The sequence below is a fragment of the Chinchilla lanigera genome, unplaced genomic scaffold, assembly GCF_000276665.1.
Source record: "Chinchilla lanigera isolate Chin_1 unplaced genomic scaffold, ChiLan1.0 scaffold00038, whole genome shotgun sequence".
NCBI classification, from domain to species: domain Eukaryota; kingdom Metazoa; phylum Chordata; class Mammalia; order Rodentia; family Chinchillidae; genus Chinchilla; species Chinchilla lanigera.
Genome location: NW_004955439.1, coordinates 14,183,950 through 14,197,947, shown reverse-complemented (window position 1 = coordinate 14,197,947; position 13,998 = coordinate 14,183,950). Strand labels below are relative to the sequence as shown.

At 40.9% G+C, this 13,998-nt stretch overlaps 1 protein-coding gene across 5 annotated transcripts in view; it reads left to right on the top strand.

Moving 5' to 3' along the window:
• Positions 1-13,998, top strand: part of Adgb (androglobin) — a 124,928-nt gene that overhangs the window by 71,036 nt on the left and 39,894 nt on the right. For all 5 annotated transcript variants that reach the window (XM_005390627.2, XM_013517404.1, XM_013517407.1 and 2 more), the window contains 5 exons: positions 570-684; positions 3,223-3,390; positions 8,588-8,723; positions 9,456-9,593; positions 12,345-12,438. In XM_005390627.2, coding sequence (XP_005390684.1) covers positions 570-684; positions 3,223-3,390; positions 8,588-8,723; positions 9,456-9,593; positions 12,345-12,438 — 651 coding nt within the window. The remainder of the gene's footprint in view (positions 1-569; positions 685-3,222; positions 3,391-8,587; positions 8,724-9,455; positions 9,594-12,344; positions 12,439-13,998) is intronic.

Sequence of the window (13,998 nt, the reverse complement as noted above, 5' to 3'; positions counted from 1 at the left end):
ACTTTGAACATCTAAATGCTCAGTAACAGGGGGAATGTGAATGTCCCTCTTCCCAAGGATACTGTAATCTGATAGGAGAGAATAAATGAACATACATGAAATAATATATTCGTTTAAAAAAGACTAGGAAAGCTACAAAGCCTTATATTCACATAATTTATTGTTGCTGGAAAAAATCAAGACCAGTAGTTTACATGGTTACTATAATTTGTGGGAGGTAACTCCAGCATGTATAAGTTTGTCATTTAGTCTAATTACATAATTAATATAATATAAATTTCATGATCTCTGAGTGTATTTTTTTAAAGTGAAGGTTCAGAGGTCTTTATCTCATCTGTATTAAAAAAAAAAAAAAAAAAGAAACAAAAAAAAGCCAGATGTGGTGCCCGCCTATACTCCTAGCAATCAAGAGGGGTGAGGAGGATCTGAGAAGAGGCTAAGGAAGATCTCTGTGAGTTCGAGGCCAGCCTGGGCTACACAGTGAGTTCAAGCCCAGCCTAAACTACATAGCAAGACCATGTCTCAAAAAAGAAAAAGACGAGGCCCTCATGTGGTGTCCTTCCTTGTAGGAGACACATGCTGCTCTTCACCGCGTACGCCCCCGTGGGGCACTCCGTACACGTGTGCAGCATGGTGACCTTTGTCATGGGGGACGAAGACATTGTGCTGCCCCACTTCGAACAGGTGAATATCTTATCAACTGCTCTTTATTTGTGTGTTTTGTTTTCAAAGATTCTATTCTAAATCTCGTCCATGTTTTATTTTTTATTTTTTATTTTTTTTTTGGTTTTTCTCCGGTACCGGGAACCGAACTCACGACCTTGCGCTTGCCAGGCAGGCGCTTTTGCCACTGAGCTAAATCCCCAGCCCCTATGTTTTATTTAACTTGCCCACTTTCAATCTTTTAAAACACTTAGTATATTTTTCCAGAAACGCCCAAATGCATCTGTATAATGAATAGCCTAAATGCTGTAGTGACACACACTTATTTTTTCTTCCCAAACTACCTTCATTCCGCACTGCTGAGTCCCCTTTTCATCTGCTAACATCTCAGGTGAACCCCGTGGTACCATTGCCCCTTCGGGAATGAAGGATCGGGATAGTGCGTTTCAGTGCAGTTTTAACTTTTGATGTCTTTCTCTCCTTTCATTGCTTTCTTGGTGGAAGGAAATTGGAGTGTGTGTCTGGACTCAAGAGGACAAAGTATGGCCTGTGGAAGGTTCTGTCACTTCTGTGTCTTCTCTCTTGGTTTCTCTTGCTTGCCTGCTGTGACAGGGCAAAAGGGCCCAGCACCTCTGAAGTTTTCTCTAAGGTTTGGATGGCCACTGTCTGTCAAGGTGCATTTGGGTGAAGACTCAGACATGCCCTTCCCTGCTGATTTGTGTTTGACATTTCCTCAGCCCTAACAACTCACGAAAAGCCAAAACAAAACAAAGGAAAAAACACAATACAAATAACTCTAAGTGGCACAGCTTTGTACTGTGGGACCTCTAAGTCAGCCAGAAAGTGTTGCAGCAACAAGATGGTTCAATACCAGCCTCCTTACACTATGTCCTCCTGGCTCAGACATGCCTCACTCTCGGCCCTTTGCCTGTGGAAGCAGTGGCTTCACAGGAGTCCCCAGGGCTGTCCTCTACTGGCTGTGCCATCTCTCCCCATGTCTGTTTTCTCTTTCTCAACAGACACAGAAGGAAGATCAGCAAGTCCGTCTTACAAGCAGATGTCTCTATTTTCTTAACTATATTTACCTGCTAATTTAAAATTTTTGTCTTCTAAAAATGTGCATTACCCAGTTTGTTGTCTTTCTATGGGAAATTAACTCCCCAGGTGATTATTTATTTTGGTCTGCGAGCTCCTATTTCCCTGGAGCTGCCATTCCTCTGTCTTGTACCTTGGGCTCAAGCCCAATCCCTATTGTTCTTTGATCCTAATAAAGAATCTGCTCAAGAGCCGATAGACTCAAGCACCACCGAGTCATAACTGATCGTCCTCAGTGCTGCCACTTGACCAGGAAACTTCTTCAGCCCTGGTTTCACCTTACGGAGTAACACCACTCTCATGAAGTTTCTCTGAGGCCTGAGGGGTTGGAAGAGGTGGTGGAAAGTAGATATATCAGGTGGCAAGTCAACTGTGTCTGTCTACCTCTGCTTCTCACTTTACCTAGACCTCTGTGCTGTTCAGAGACACTTCTCTGGGCCACCCCTCAGTATTGCTGCAGGCAGCTGCAGAATAATGATTGCACTGTGGCATTCCCAGGGAAGAAGTGAGGTGAGGCCTCTAGAGTTTCTCCCCAACCTCCCTCTGTCCAGGCTGCCTCTAAGCCACTCAGGTGCAACAAGATCATCTTTAAGCACTGCAGGGGTTTTCTCAGATTAAAAAGGTAGAATTACTTCCTAAATCATTCTCTCCTGCCCCTATTGTCTCCTCACAGTCAGTAGTACCACCTAGCTCAGCCTCTTGCCTTTCTGATCCTTCTGGCTCACTCCCTGCAATTCTTTCTGCCCCTCACTCCTCAAACCCTACACAGGACATATGTCTGAGTTTTTATTGGAATAATTCTTATACATCCTCCAGAACTCAGTCTGGATATTGGTACTATGGAGAAATTTTCTCTGACCCCCAACATAAGGTGGATGGTCCTCATCTTGATTCTTTTCTCTCATTGCTGAGATAAAATACCTGATGCCCAGAATTAAGGAAGGAAAGGTTTATTTAGCTCACAGTTTGTGGTGGTTTCAGCCCATACTCAGCTGCCTCCAAGGCAGAGTGGCACATGGCAGAGGGCAACAGTTCATGGTGGCAGAAAACAGCAAGAGCAAGAGCAAAAAGGGAGGAGCAGCAGAGAGCAAGCCTCTTTCCCTCCCTTATATTGTATGCATGCTACTGGCCCCAGAACCAGTGCAGCACTCACACCCATAATCCCAGTATTGGACAGTGGATCAGTCATAAACTCTAGAAGCCCGCCCCATGACTGCATGAGGCTTTGAGGGGGACATCCACACAAACCATACAGTCCTCCTCTGTATGCCCACTCAGGTAGGAGCTACATTCCTTGTTTTATGTCCATAGCATATGTAAAATACCTGGGTCAGGTAAATCCTCCATGAGTATTGCTTAAATCAGGCAATCAGAGGGGATTTTCTCCCCTAGAAACTGAGTTTTTTGTAAACTTAATTACACTTAAACATGAGGAACACTGCTTTTCCTGCTTCGCCTTCACAGGAGAGCTACCGATTTACAGAGCAGTCTCTAATCATTTTGAAAGCTGTTGGAAATGTAATTGCTAATTTCAAAGATAAGACTAAACTTCCTGCAGCTCTGAAGGATCTGCAAGCAGCTCACTACCCCACCCCGCTGAACAACAAGGAGCTCACTGCCCAGCACTTCAGGGTAAGTAGGTGCTGGATTCAATGATCATAGCAAGAAACTCTATTGAAATTAATGCAGCTTTTAACAGGTGACCTCCTCAGCCTGACACTGAGTAAATATTTGACATGGAGACAATTATTTGGGAACGAATTGCAGGAAGCAGAAGTGAGGAAGTGAGAATGAAATGAGAAAGACTTGGTGAAAGAATGTAATCATTCCCACTCTGGGGTACTGGGGCTCAGTCTTCCATAGGATTCTGATAAACGGTACAGGACATCGCTCAGGAGGCCCCACTGAAAGATGGAGAGATGGTGGCACTTACCTACCCACTCTTTCCCCACCAAGAGGCGGTTACCCGCAGGAGCAGTAACTTCCTCACACTTACACCACGCGCTGGCCTCAGACTGTCTGCAGCCGGGAAGGCAAAGGACTGCTGGTGTCCCCTTGAGGAGGACTGAGAGCATGTGTGGACTTGTCCACTCCCACTGTGTGGTAGTCAGGTAGAATATGGTGGGCTCTCAAACTTCCACACCATTTACGTTTTGAGCCATTTGGGGAGTGTACTAGGCACAAGTCTCCACTCACTAAACACCAGTAGCATCCAGTAGTGACAGCTGGAAATCATTCAGACATTGCCAGACCCCTCTTGGAGGAGAGGCCGTATAGCCAGGTTTAGCAAATAAAAGTTGAGGACATACATTCCAGTTGTAATTTCCTGGGAACAAGCAGTCTATGCCGTATTTAGTGCATACTTTTACTAAAGCTTCCTCTGTACTAGAAACTCATCGTATCTGTTGTTCAACTTTAAGTGAGTGTTGGGGGAATAACTGAAAACAGAGTCTCTCCCGACCCGGAAGACTGAGTTACAGAAGCAGAAGAGAAACAAACCATTTTATCGTTGAGTAAACATTAAACCGGAATATGCTGCACACGCCAGGCAGGCAGCTAAGACACTGCAAAGACAGAAAATAATCTTATCCTTTCATTGTTTACTTTTAATGTTTGGTGGCACTGAGAATTGAACCCAGGACCTTTACACTGAGCTACATTCCCAGCCATTCTTATTTTTTAATTTGTGATAGGGTCTGGCTAGATCACCAAGTTGCCCAGCCTGGGCTTGAATTTGTAATTCTCCTGCCTCAGAGTGCTGAGATTACAAGCATACACTACCACACCCAGTTTATGTCACTCTTTATATGATCAGGCTGATGCAACCATTGCATACATGCTCTCAGGACAAATAATAACTAGTCCATAAGGGACGTAACTGTACCACTTGTCACTCATAGTTCACTCAAAATGTCCCTAGGATTAGAAATGGCTGTCCATGTTAGTTAATTGGCTTTATGCAAAAGAAAAATGAGCTTCTCCTACCTTTATGACAAGAAATACTGTTGTAACTTGGAGCAGGGTGCTCAATGAAGTCGGCTCCAGTATCCAAAGAAACTGGGGGTTACCATTCGGTTCCCAGGTCTTTAAGACTTTCCTGGATTGTAAAGCTGGCACGAAGCTGATGTATCTTTGGAAAAAATTTACACATATTTCAAAAAGAGAAAGAAAGACCTCAAGTTTTCTCAGGTGACTATTCTATGAAAAGGGGCAGGACTTCTCATTTTTAATTTGTATTTGCCCTTACAATGTCAAATAATTTATCTCAAAACCTTACTTCTGGGGCAGATCATCCATAGCTGAGGATCAGTAACCTAGAGCATAATTTGTATACAAGAAATATTTGCCATAATTACCCTGTAGCACCAGCCTGATTCTGCCTTCACGTTAATAACTATCACTGCTTCTTACATGTGTTAGCTCCTCACAAGTTCTAAAATCCAGCAGATAAATTATTAAATCACCGTGTGACAAGAAAGCGATAGTCTCCAGTGCCACTGCTGGCCACAGCTGGTACTCAGCATCTGGCTCCCATGGCACTCACTCCGGGTGTCCCTCTTCTCCGGTCACCGCTGCTAGGGGCCTGCGTGTTTGGTGACTGAGTTCCAGTCCTCGTGGGTGTGAGATCATGGTTGCCTTGCTTTAGCAAGGTTGTCAGGCCATGGTTGCCTTGCTTTAGCATGGTTGTCAGGCCATGGTTGCCTTGCTTTAGCATGGTTGTCAGGCCATGGTTGCTACTCATTCACTGTGAAAGCACTGAGAAGTGTCCCAGAAAGTTCCAAATGAAATTGTCCCCACCTTCTTTTGTAGCAGGAACCCTAGGACTCCATGACAAACAGTGTAAATTCCTCACTTTCTTCTCTGCTTCTCCTGCAGGATGAGGAACCCAAAGCAACCGAATGTATATTATAGCTTAGGTTTCCTGTAAGTCAGACCATAGCTCCCAGTGGAAGCATCCCTGGCATCACACTTCTGGGAGCTAAGCCTGCCAATCCCACAGACTCCTGTGGGATTGCAGGGGAATAGTACTCAGATTCTGCAGATGGGTCACTGTGAACGATGGGAAAAGAGGAAATACTTCCACGTTTTGAGTCTCAGGCCTACACATTGCAGTTATACAGACAACACCACTGCTTATTGGTCTTTGGTTCAGTGGAAATGGAGGATGTCATCTCCAGGCTGAATTCTTACCCTCTGTACCAGTCCAGGTTTTACTAGAAAAACATATGTAACACACGATATACAAATGTATAAGAAATGACAAGATTGGCTTGTGACGGTCAGCTACAGAGTTGGATGAGGAAGTGTGCACAGGGTGTCTGCACACTGGAGATAGAAGAATTCAGTCTAATATCTTGTGTTCACCGCAGGGTTCCGTGCAAGTCCGTATCAGGAGGCTGATGAATCTGTGACACAGGGCTGGTGAGTCTATATTAGAAGGCTGAAGGACCCAAGGTAGAAGCCAGAGATTCTGCACTAGAAGCTAAGAGATGATGTTGAAGCTGAAGGCAAAGGCTTGAGCTCCTTCAAAGAATAAAAACCCCTCTGTCCTTCCTCATTTCCCTTTTATATCATCTAGGTAATGATCCACCCTAGGGTGGTTCTCTACACCCTAGGGTATAGAATTGCTGAGCCAACTGAGTTAATCTTCTAAACTTCTCAAACTGGCACAGTTGATCAACCACTATAATCCACCCCTTGTCAACTTGGCAACTAACACATTTCTTTAAACCAATCTCCAGATACAAAGACTGCATATAATTGCACCTAATGTGTTATAACTATCCTGCCTACAAATGGAAGTACATTAATTCCCTCACCATTACCCTTAGTGATCCACTAGCAAAATTTTTGCTTCCTGTCACCATCATCTTACGTTCTGCTGGTTTAGAAGTCTTAGTTCCAGAGTGGGAAAAGCTTGCACCAGAAAGCACAACAACGATACCATTGAACTGGAAGCTAAGACTTCCCCCTGGTCATTTTGGTCTTCTCATGCCTCTGAGGAAACAAGCTTAAAAGGGAATCACGGTGTTTCAGGGGTGAATGACCCAGACCATCAAGGGGAAATTGGACTAGTGCTCCACAATGGAGGAAAGGCAGAATATATGTGGAGTACAGAAGGTCCCTTAGGGTGCCTCTTAGTATTACCATGCCCTATTATTAAAGTCAGTGGGAAACTACAACAACCTAATACAGGCACAGTGACAAATGGTCCAGAGCCTTCGGGAATTAAGGTATGGGTCACTCTACCAGGAAAAGAACCAAGACCTGCTAAGGTCAAGGGAATGCAGAATGGGTAGTGGAAGAGGGTAATTCTAAATACCAGCTATGACCCAGTGACCAGCTACAGAAAAGAGGATTATAATTGTACTGTTCCTCCCCTACATGGTTCTGATACAATATTGATAGACTTAGTACTGGTTCTTAAGGATTTTTAAACCTGTGTTATAATGCTGAAGTTATGAAATTATGAGTATCAACCAAAGAAAACTTGCCTTCTATTCTGGTGAGGGAATTAATGAGTTTCTTTCCTTCAGCCTTCCAGTGTAGACTCATCAGCCCTGTGTCACAGATCCATCAGCCTCCTGATATGGACTTGCACGGAACCCTGCGGTGAACACCAGACCTTAGACTGAATCCTTCCATCTCCAGTGTGCAGACACCCTGTGCACGCTTCCTCATCTAACTCTGTGGCTGACCTTCATAGACCAATCTTGTCATTTCTTATGCATTTGTATATCTTGGGTTATATCTGTTTCTCTAGTAAAACCCTGACTGACACACCCTCCCATGTACTGTTCCAGTCTCTCAGTAATTTAATTCTGTCTATGGCGTATGTTAGGACCAGTGACACCCAGACTATCCTTAGGAGTTAAATCCTTACTGCAGGGTGATTGAGGGGTGATCAAAATATATAATGTATGTTTAAACAAAAAAAATCATTACAGTAAAAGATACATTACCATTAATCCCCACCAAAATGCTGTCCCTTATTTCTAACACGCTTACTCGGTCATCCTTGCCACTTTGTGAAGCAGTTTTGGAAATCCTCTTTTGTGAGCAACGTTAAAAGCAGTGATAAGAATATGGTGACTGCTGCCACCAAGTGCCATCCAATGGAAAGGCAGGCTTGTAGAAGCATTACAGTGAGTCCCATTCATCTTATTCATTGGATCTGGTGCTGTGGAGGCCGTGCAGAGCCACCATCCCTGCTGTAAAGACTGCCCCATGCTCAGGCCTACCTGGTGAGCTCTGATTTAATACACAAATCAGGTCTTTGCACATTTAATACAAAAGGGAGTTATTTTGGTAACAAAACATCTCCATTTCATATTTTGGTAATTACACAGCTATGTGACATACGATGATAAACTTTTATCTAAATAAAACTAAAAAAGCTTTCTGAATGTGAGAAAAATATGCCTATGTGCTAAGAAAGTGATAAAAACTAAGAAACATAATTTTTTCTTTGTAGCACATTAAATAGTATGTCTTGCAATGGATGGTATCTTCCAATTAATGACATATGATATTTAACTTGCTTAAGCACAAGGATCATATATTTTATACCTCTTCAACCAATTTAATGCCCTATTTTAATTGGGTATTATGAACATCGCTGTAGTAATTAAATTTTATTAAAATTAGTCAAGTAATATTTTTGACCTCTTACTGGATGAATGAGATGTGAAAATCTTTTTGTTAGATTTTGTAACGTATTTGGAAAAAAAATTATACTTTATTTTTAGGGTAAATTTTCTGAGGAACTCTCTGGCCAGGTTGTGATGTTTTTTAGTTTAAAAAAATAAGTACATTGTATCTTTTTCAGGTTTTCAATGTTTCTTTATGGCGTTTAATGAAAAAAGCTCAACTAGCAAAGCTTCCTTCAAGCTTCAAATTTGCATTTCGGGCTCTGGTTTTCGACGTGGAATCTCTTGATCCCTTCTTAGAGGATGCTTCTTTAGGTATTAATCAGATTAAAATATTTTACCAAGGAATACCTAGCCTTGTGTAGGATAAATAATTCAGGGTGTGTGAGCATGAAAGCTTTTGTGGTGTAGGCTCTTTGTGGGTGGTCGTGGAGTCCGAGCTCTCGGAAGCTCATGGAGTCCAGGGAGCTGCTGGTTTCCCCCTCGTCTCTATTGAGCACACTTCCAGAGGAACCAGAACTTCCCCAGCGTGTTTCTAATCTTAAGAAAAATGAAAGTCACTGGCCTGCATGGTGTGAGCTGAGGGAGTCTGGGAAGACCCTCCAGCCCAAGTCGCCCTGTTCTCCCCTCCCTTTCCTATGTTCTGTCCCGTTCCTGCCATGGTAATGGTTCCTTTCAGTTCTCAGGAAAGCCTTGGGCCGTTTTCACAGAGGAATCCGTAGTAGTGCACTGAGGTGTCACTGTTCATGTGTTTGTCTTCTCCAGAAAGTTTACTTTAAGAACATGCCTGTAGTCTGAGGGAGGAGGATCACATGTTCAAGCCCAGCCTGGACAACTTCGCTACTTAGTGAGAGCCTGTCTCAAAACTTGAAAAAGGGCTGGGAACCTAGTTCAGCGTGAAGGCTTTGGGTTCAATCTTCAGCCTGCCCCTCTAAGTTAAATATAAGGTGGCATTTGGTATGTTGGAGGGCTTTACTAACCAGTCATAAAAACGTGAGGGAAAGAACTAAATATAACTCAGTCCAGAGTTTGTTTTTCTCTTTCCAGCCGAATGGGTGGATGTTAAGTATTCCCCGCCAGCAAAGGAGCAAGAGTATTCTTCTGAGAAAGTATCAGCGGCAACTAAAATTCAATCCATATGGAGAGGGACATATGTTAAACTACTTATGAGAGCCAGAATGCCAGGTATAACTTCAAACTTTTGTAAAATAGCTTATGTGTATAAGAATGTGTAGTTGTCTATGTGTTCATCTGAAAAGCATTTCAAAGCACTCCACTTTATGGGCGAGCTAATACATCTTTATTCTATAAACACTGAAATTCCTTGAGGTCAGGAAGCAAGTCAGTACCCGTTCTCTTGGCTGCACATGGTGGCACATGCTTTTAATCCCAGTACTCAGAGGCTGAGGCAGTAGTAACTTAGTAAAATACTGTCTCAAAAGAAAAAAAAATTTAAAGTGCTAGGCATAAAGTTCAGTGCAGAGGTCCTGGGATCAACCTTCAATACCACATAGGTATTGAGGTATTGAAGGAAAGAAGGGAGGGAGGAAGGAAGGAAGGAAGAAAAGAAAGAAAACCCAAAAACCTCATTCTTTTGTCCCCAGAATTTAGCCACAGTGCCTGGCACATAGTAAGTGCATCATAGATACTTACTGGAAGAATGTGTGAGTAAATGAATGAGTGAGGGAGTGTTGTTTTCCCAATCTGTCTTGAGTTCTTTTTGATACAGGGGAAAGAAGCTCCCAAGCTGCTGGATGTCTGGTACAAGTTCGTGTTCTCTAAAATCAAAGAATGAATTTTAGGAACAACGGAGGTTAAAAGCAGAATATATTTATTAGGGGAAAGAAAGCTTCGGTCCAAGAGAGAGGCAGAAGGGGTCCTGAGTGGGTTGCCAAGGACCCTGCCTTTTCTAGGGATTTTTATAGAGCAAATCCACGAGGTGGGGTGGGTCCAAGGTGGGAAAAACGGGAGATCGCAAGGGGGACATGAGGTGGGATACAACTATGGTGAACCAATAAGATTACAAGTATAATTGCTCAGGTAAAATTGATTAAATTGAGATTAAATGGGGGAGTAAATCAGTACCAATGGGACATGAAACAGAACAAGGGCTCTCCCTGTAGGGGATTGGGTTAGTGGCTCTTTCTGGCTTTCTCAAGTCGAGTGATACCTATTTATAATATCAGTCCCCGATGTTTATCCTCAGGGAATATGTGGATACATTGCTTTTATCTTTTACTTCGAGGTCTGGCCCATTGGGAAGTTCCTGTCTCTCATAGAGTTGTAAGGTATCTCATCTTCTTCACTGGCTTCCTGGAGGACTTAGCCCTATCTGACTGCCTATATTATTTTATCTAACTTAGGTGCCTATGACATTTTCAAACAAGGAGCTGTTTTTTTTTTTTTTTTTTTTTTTTTTTTTCTTTGTGGATCCCCAGTGCCTAGCTGCATTAGTAAGCTTTAGTGAAATCACAGGTTTTTTTTTTTTTTCTTTTACTGTTCTATGCTGGATTTCAAAGAAGTGAATGAATGAATGAGTAGATTAACAAATGAGAGTTCTCCATTTATGTGCATGGTGACATACATTTAGAAGGCATCGATGCATTTTAAGTGTATAGGGGCTGGGGATTTAGCTCAGCGGCAAAAGCGCCTGCCTGGCAAGCGCAAGGTCGTGAGTTCAGTTCCTGGTACTGGAGAAAAAACCAAAAAAAAAGAAAAACAAAAAACATTTTAAGTGTATACTTCGATTTATTCAGTCAAATATATTTATATATGTGAAATGAAGTTTTTGTGAAAATGTCTATTTTATCAGTTTAAAACATAACAGTAGATGCAAAAATTCAATCATTTTCATTCTGCAGTTTCAGTAGATATTTTGATAGAAAAAGACTTATTTCCAGTAGAATTCTCTAAGTATATTGAATGATGTTGTAAAAACATCTCTATTTGAAACATTTAGTAATGGCTATCAAAATGTTCATCTAAGCAAACATAAAGGCTGCAGACATATAAAGGTTAAAAATTACATTTCCTAGTTTTGTAATAGGAAAGTATTGTAATTGTCTGATTTTTAAATTTTTATTAGAAAAATATATGAATTCATCAGACCAAATGGCTAGTATGTTTTAGTGTTTGTCCATATGTGTTATAAAAATTATATTCATAAAATGATTTTATTTATTTTTTAGAGTCTGGAAAACTTCAGGAACTCAATGCACGTAATAATATTTGCATTTCTTTCACTGAACACATATGTATTGAATTAATCTTATGTGTGAAGTTCTGTTCTTAATTCTCAGTCAGTGAAACAGTTTCTCAGTCAGTTTCTGACTCTTACGTTCTAGTTGCAGTAAACATACATTAGATGAGTTAATAAATTATGATATCAGCTTCAGATACTGATAAACACTATGAAGAAATTAAGATAGAATAATTAGAAAAAGAATGTCAGTTTCTGACATGTCAGTTTTGAAGTGCTTATTATGGATTGCATTTTCCCTGTCAGATTGGCTAGTTTTCAGCCATTTGTCAATAACTCAGTAAAATGAGCTTTGGTGGAATCCTATTAGCTGGTATTCTTTCGAAAATTTGGATGGATTATTTTTTTCTGAGATAAAGTTTTCCATAAGAATTTTTTGGTGTGACAGAAGATCTCCTTATGAAGACTATTTGATAAGTTCCTAAAATACATCAAAGAACGTTTTATGCTTTTTAAACTAAAGATGAAGGAGAGTAGCATAATATGGTGAGCAGAACTTGTGATGGAGGCTTACAGCTGTATATTTGAAGCCTGGTTTTCCTGCTTATCAAGCTTGTTAATTTGGACCCATGCTACTTGTGAGTTTCAGATTCTTCATCTGCAAAGTGAAGGCTGTGAATAAGATGTTCTTTCTGGCATTTTATAGATTTAATATTGCTGTTTTTTGTTATTTTTAGGCACAAAGGAAAATCTCAGTGTTGCAGATGCTCTTCAAAAAATTTGGGCAATATTGGAACTGAATTTAGAGCAATATGCCCTTTCCCTGTTAAGGTAAAGTAGTACAGAGATATTTCCTCTTCATAGTCTATGGGTGTCCTGCAAGGTCCAGTTCAAGGGCTACTGTTACTTGTTGGGTTGTCTCTCATCACTGCAGCTAGAACCACACGGCCATTACTGACATCTTACCAAATACGTTTCTGTGATGCTTACTACTTTTTGTTTGTGTCTTAATTGTTCATTTCCAAAATTCTAAGTAGAAAGCATCTGAAAAGCTAAGAAGTTTTCTAAAATCTATGGTGCCGTGAGGACAAAAGTTACAGTTTCGGATCTGGTAGGGAAGGGGACCCCAGTAAACAAAGTAATCAGATAAAACCCTAGAGGACAGCAGGAACAAGGCAGGAGTAGATTAAGTCTTAGATAAACTTCATTCTAGACACAAACCACATCTAAAATACAGAACAATCGGAACAAAACTAAGAGAAAAATTATATATGCAATATGATTTTGAGAGAAATACACCTGCTGGTGACAGAAAGTGGTAGGAAATAAACCTCTAAAAGTAGCTGTTATGGAAATGCTCAAGAAAATAAAGAATGAACAAAGAATCACTAGAGAGAAAGTTTGGTAATTTAATTAATGTTGTCAAATGGAAATTACATAAATGAATATGGGTTTAACCACAGACTAGACAGAATAAGAGAAGAGATTAACGCACTGGGAGACAAGTCAATAAAAGGTATTTCAGCTGACCATGAGGGGGAAGTGAGTGTAGCAATAACAGGTATAGTGTGTATATAACTAGAGCCCCTAAGTGTTAAAAAATGTAGCTGAGAGCTCTCCAAACTAATATAAGACATTAAACCATATTTTCAAGAAATTCTGCAGATCCCATGTGGGAAAGACAAAGAAAACTACACCTAGTCTTAAGGCAGTCTAACTGTTGAAAACCAAAGACCACAAGCAAAACCTCAAGAGCAGCCAGAGAACTAAGGCACTTACCTTAGAAGGACAGCCAGACTAGTAGCTCTGCAAAGGAATAAATTGCAATGGAAACGCACAATTCCACGGTCAGGTAAAAGCTTTTAAAAAGCCTTAAAGTTCTGTTATTCTGAAACAACTGGTATAATGATTTAGCTGAGACTGTAATAGGATAAAGATGCACGATGCATTCTTTATCATGATTAAATTTGTATTAATTAGTGAATTTAAGAAAAATGATTAATTATATATCTTCCTGTCACTACAAAGAGAAAATATTTCCCAACTCACAACCATGACAAGGATAGTCCAAGAAATTAACTTGGACAGTCCAAGTTAAACACAGATGCAAAAATTATTAGCAAATCAAAATTGAAATCACCAAAAGAGGATAATACCTCACAACTGAGTGTGTACTCCCACTCCCCAGACATGCAGTGGTAGATTAATCATTTTGATTTAGCACATCAATAAGAAAAAGGGAGGGGTTGGGGATTTAGCTCAGCGGCAAAGCGCCTGCCTGGCAAGCGCAAGGTCGTGAGTTCGGTTCCTGGTACCGGAGAAAAACCAAAAAAAAAAAAAAACAAAAAAATAAGAAAAAGGGACAAAATAGTTACATGAGTAAATTCAGAA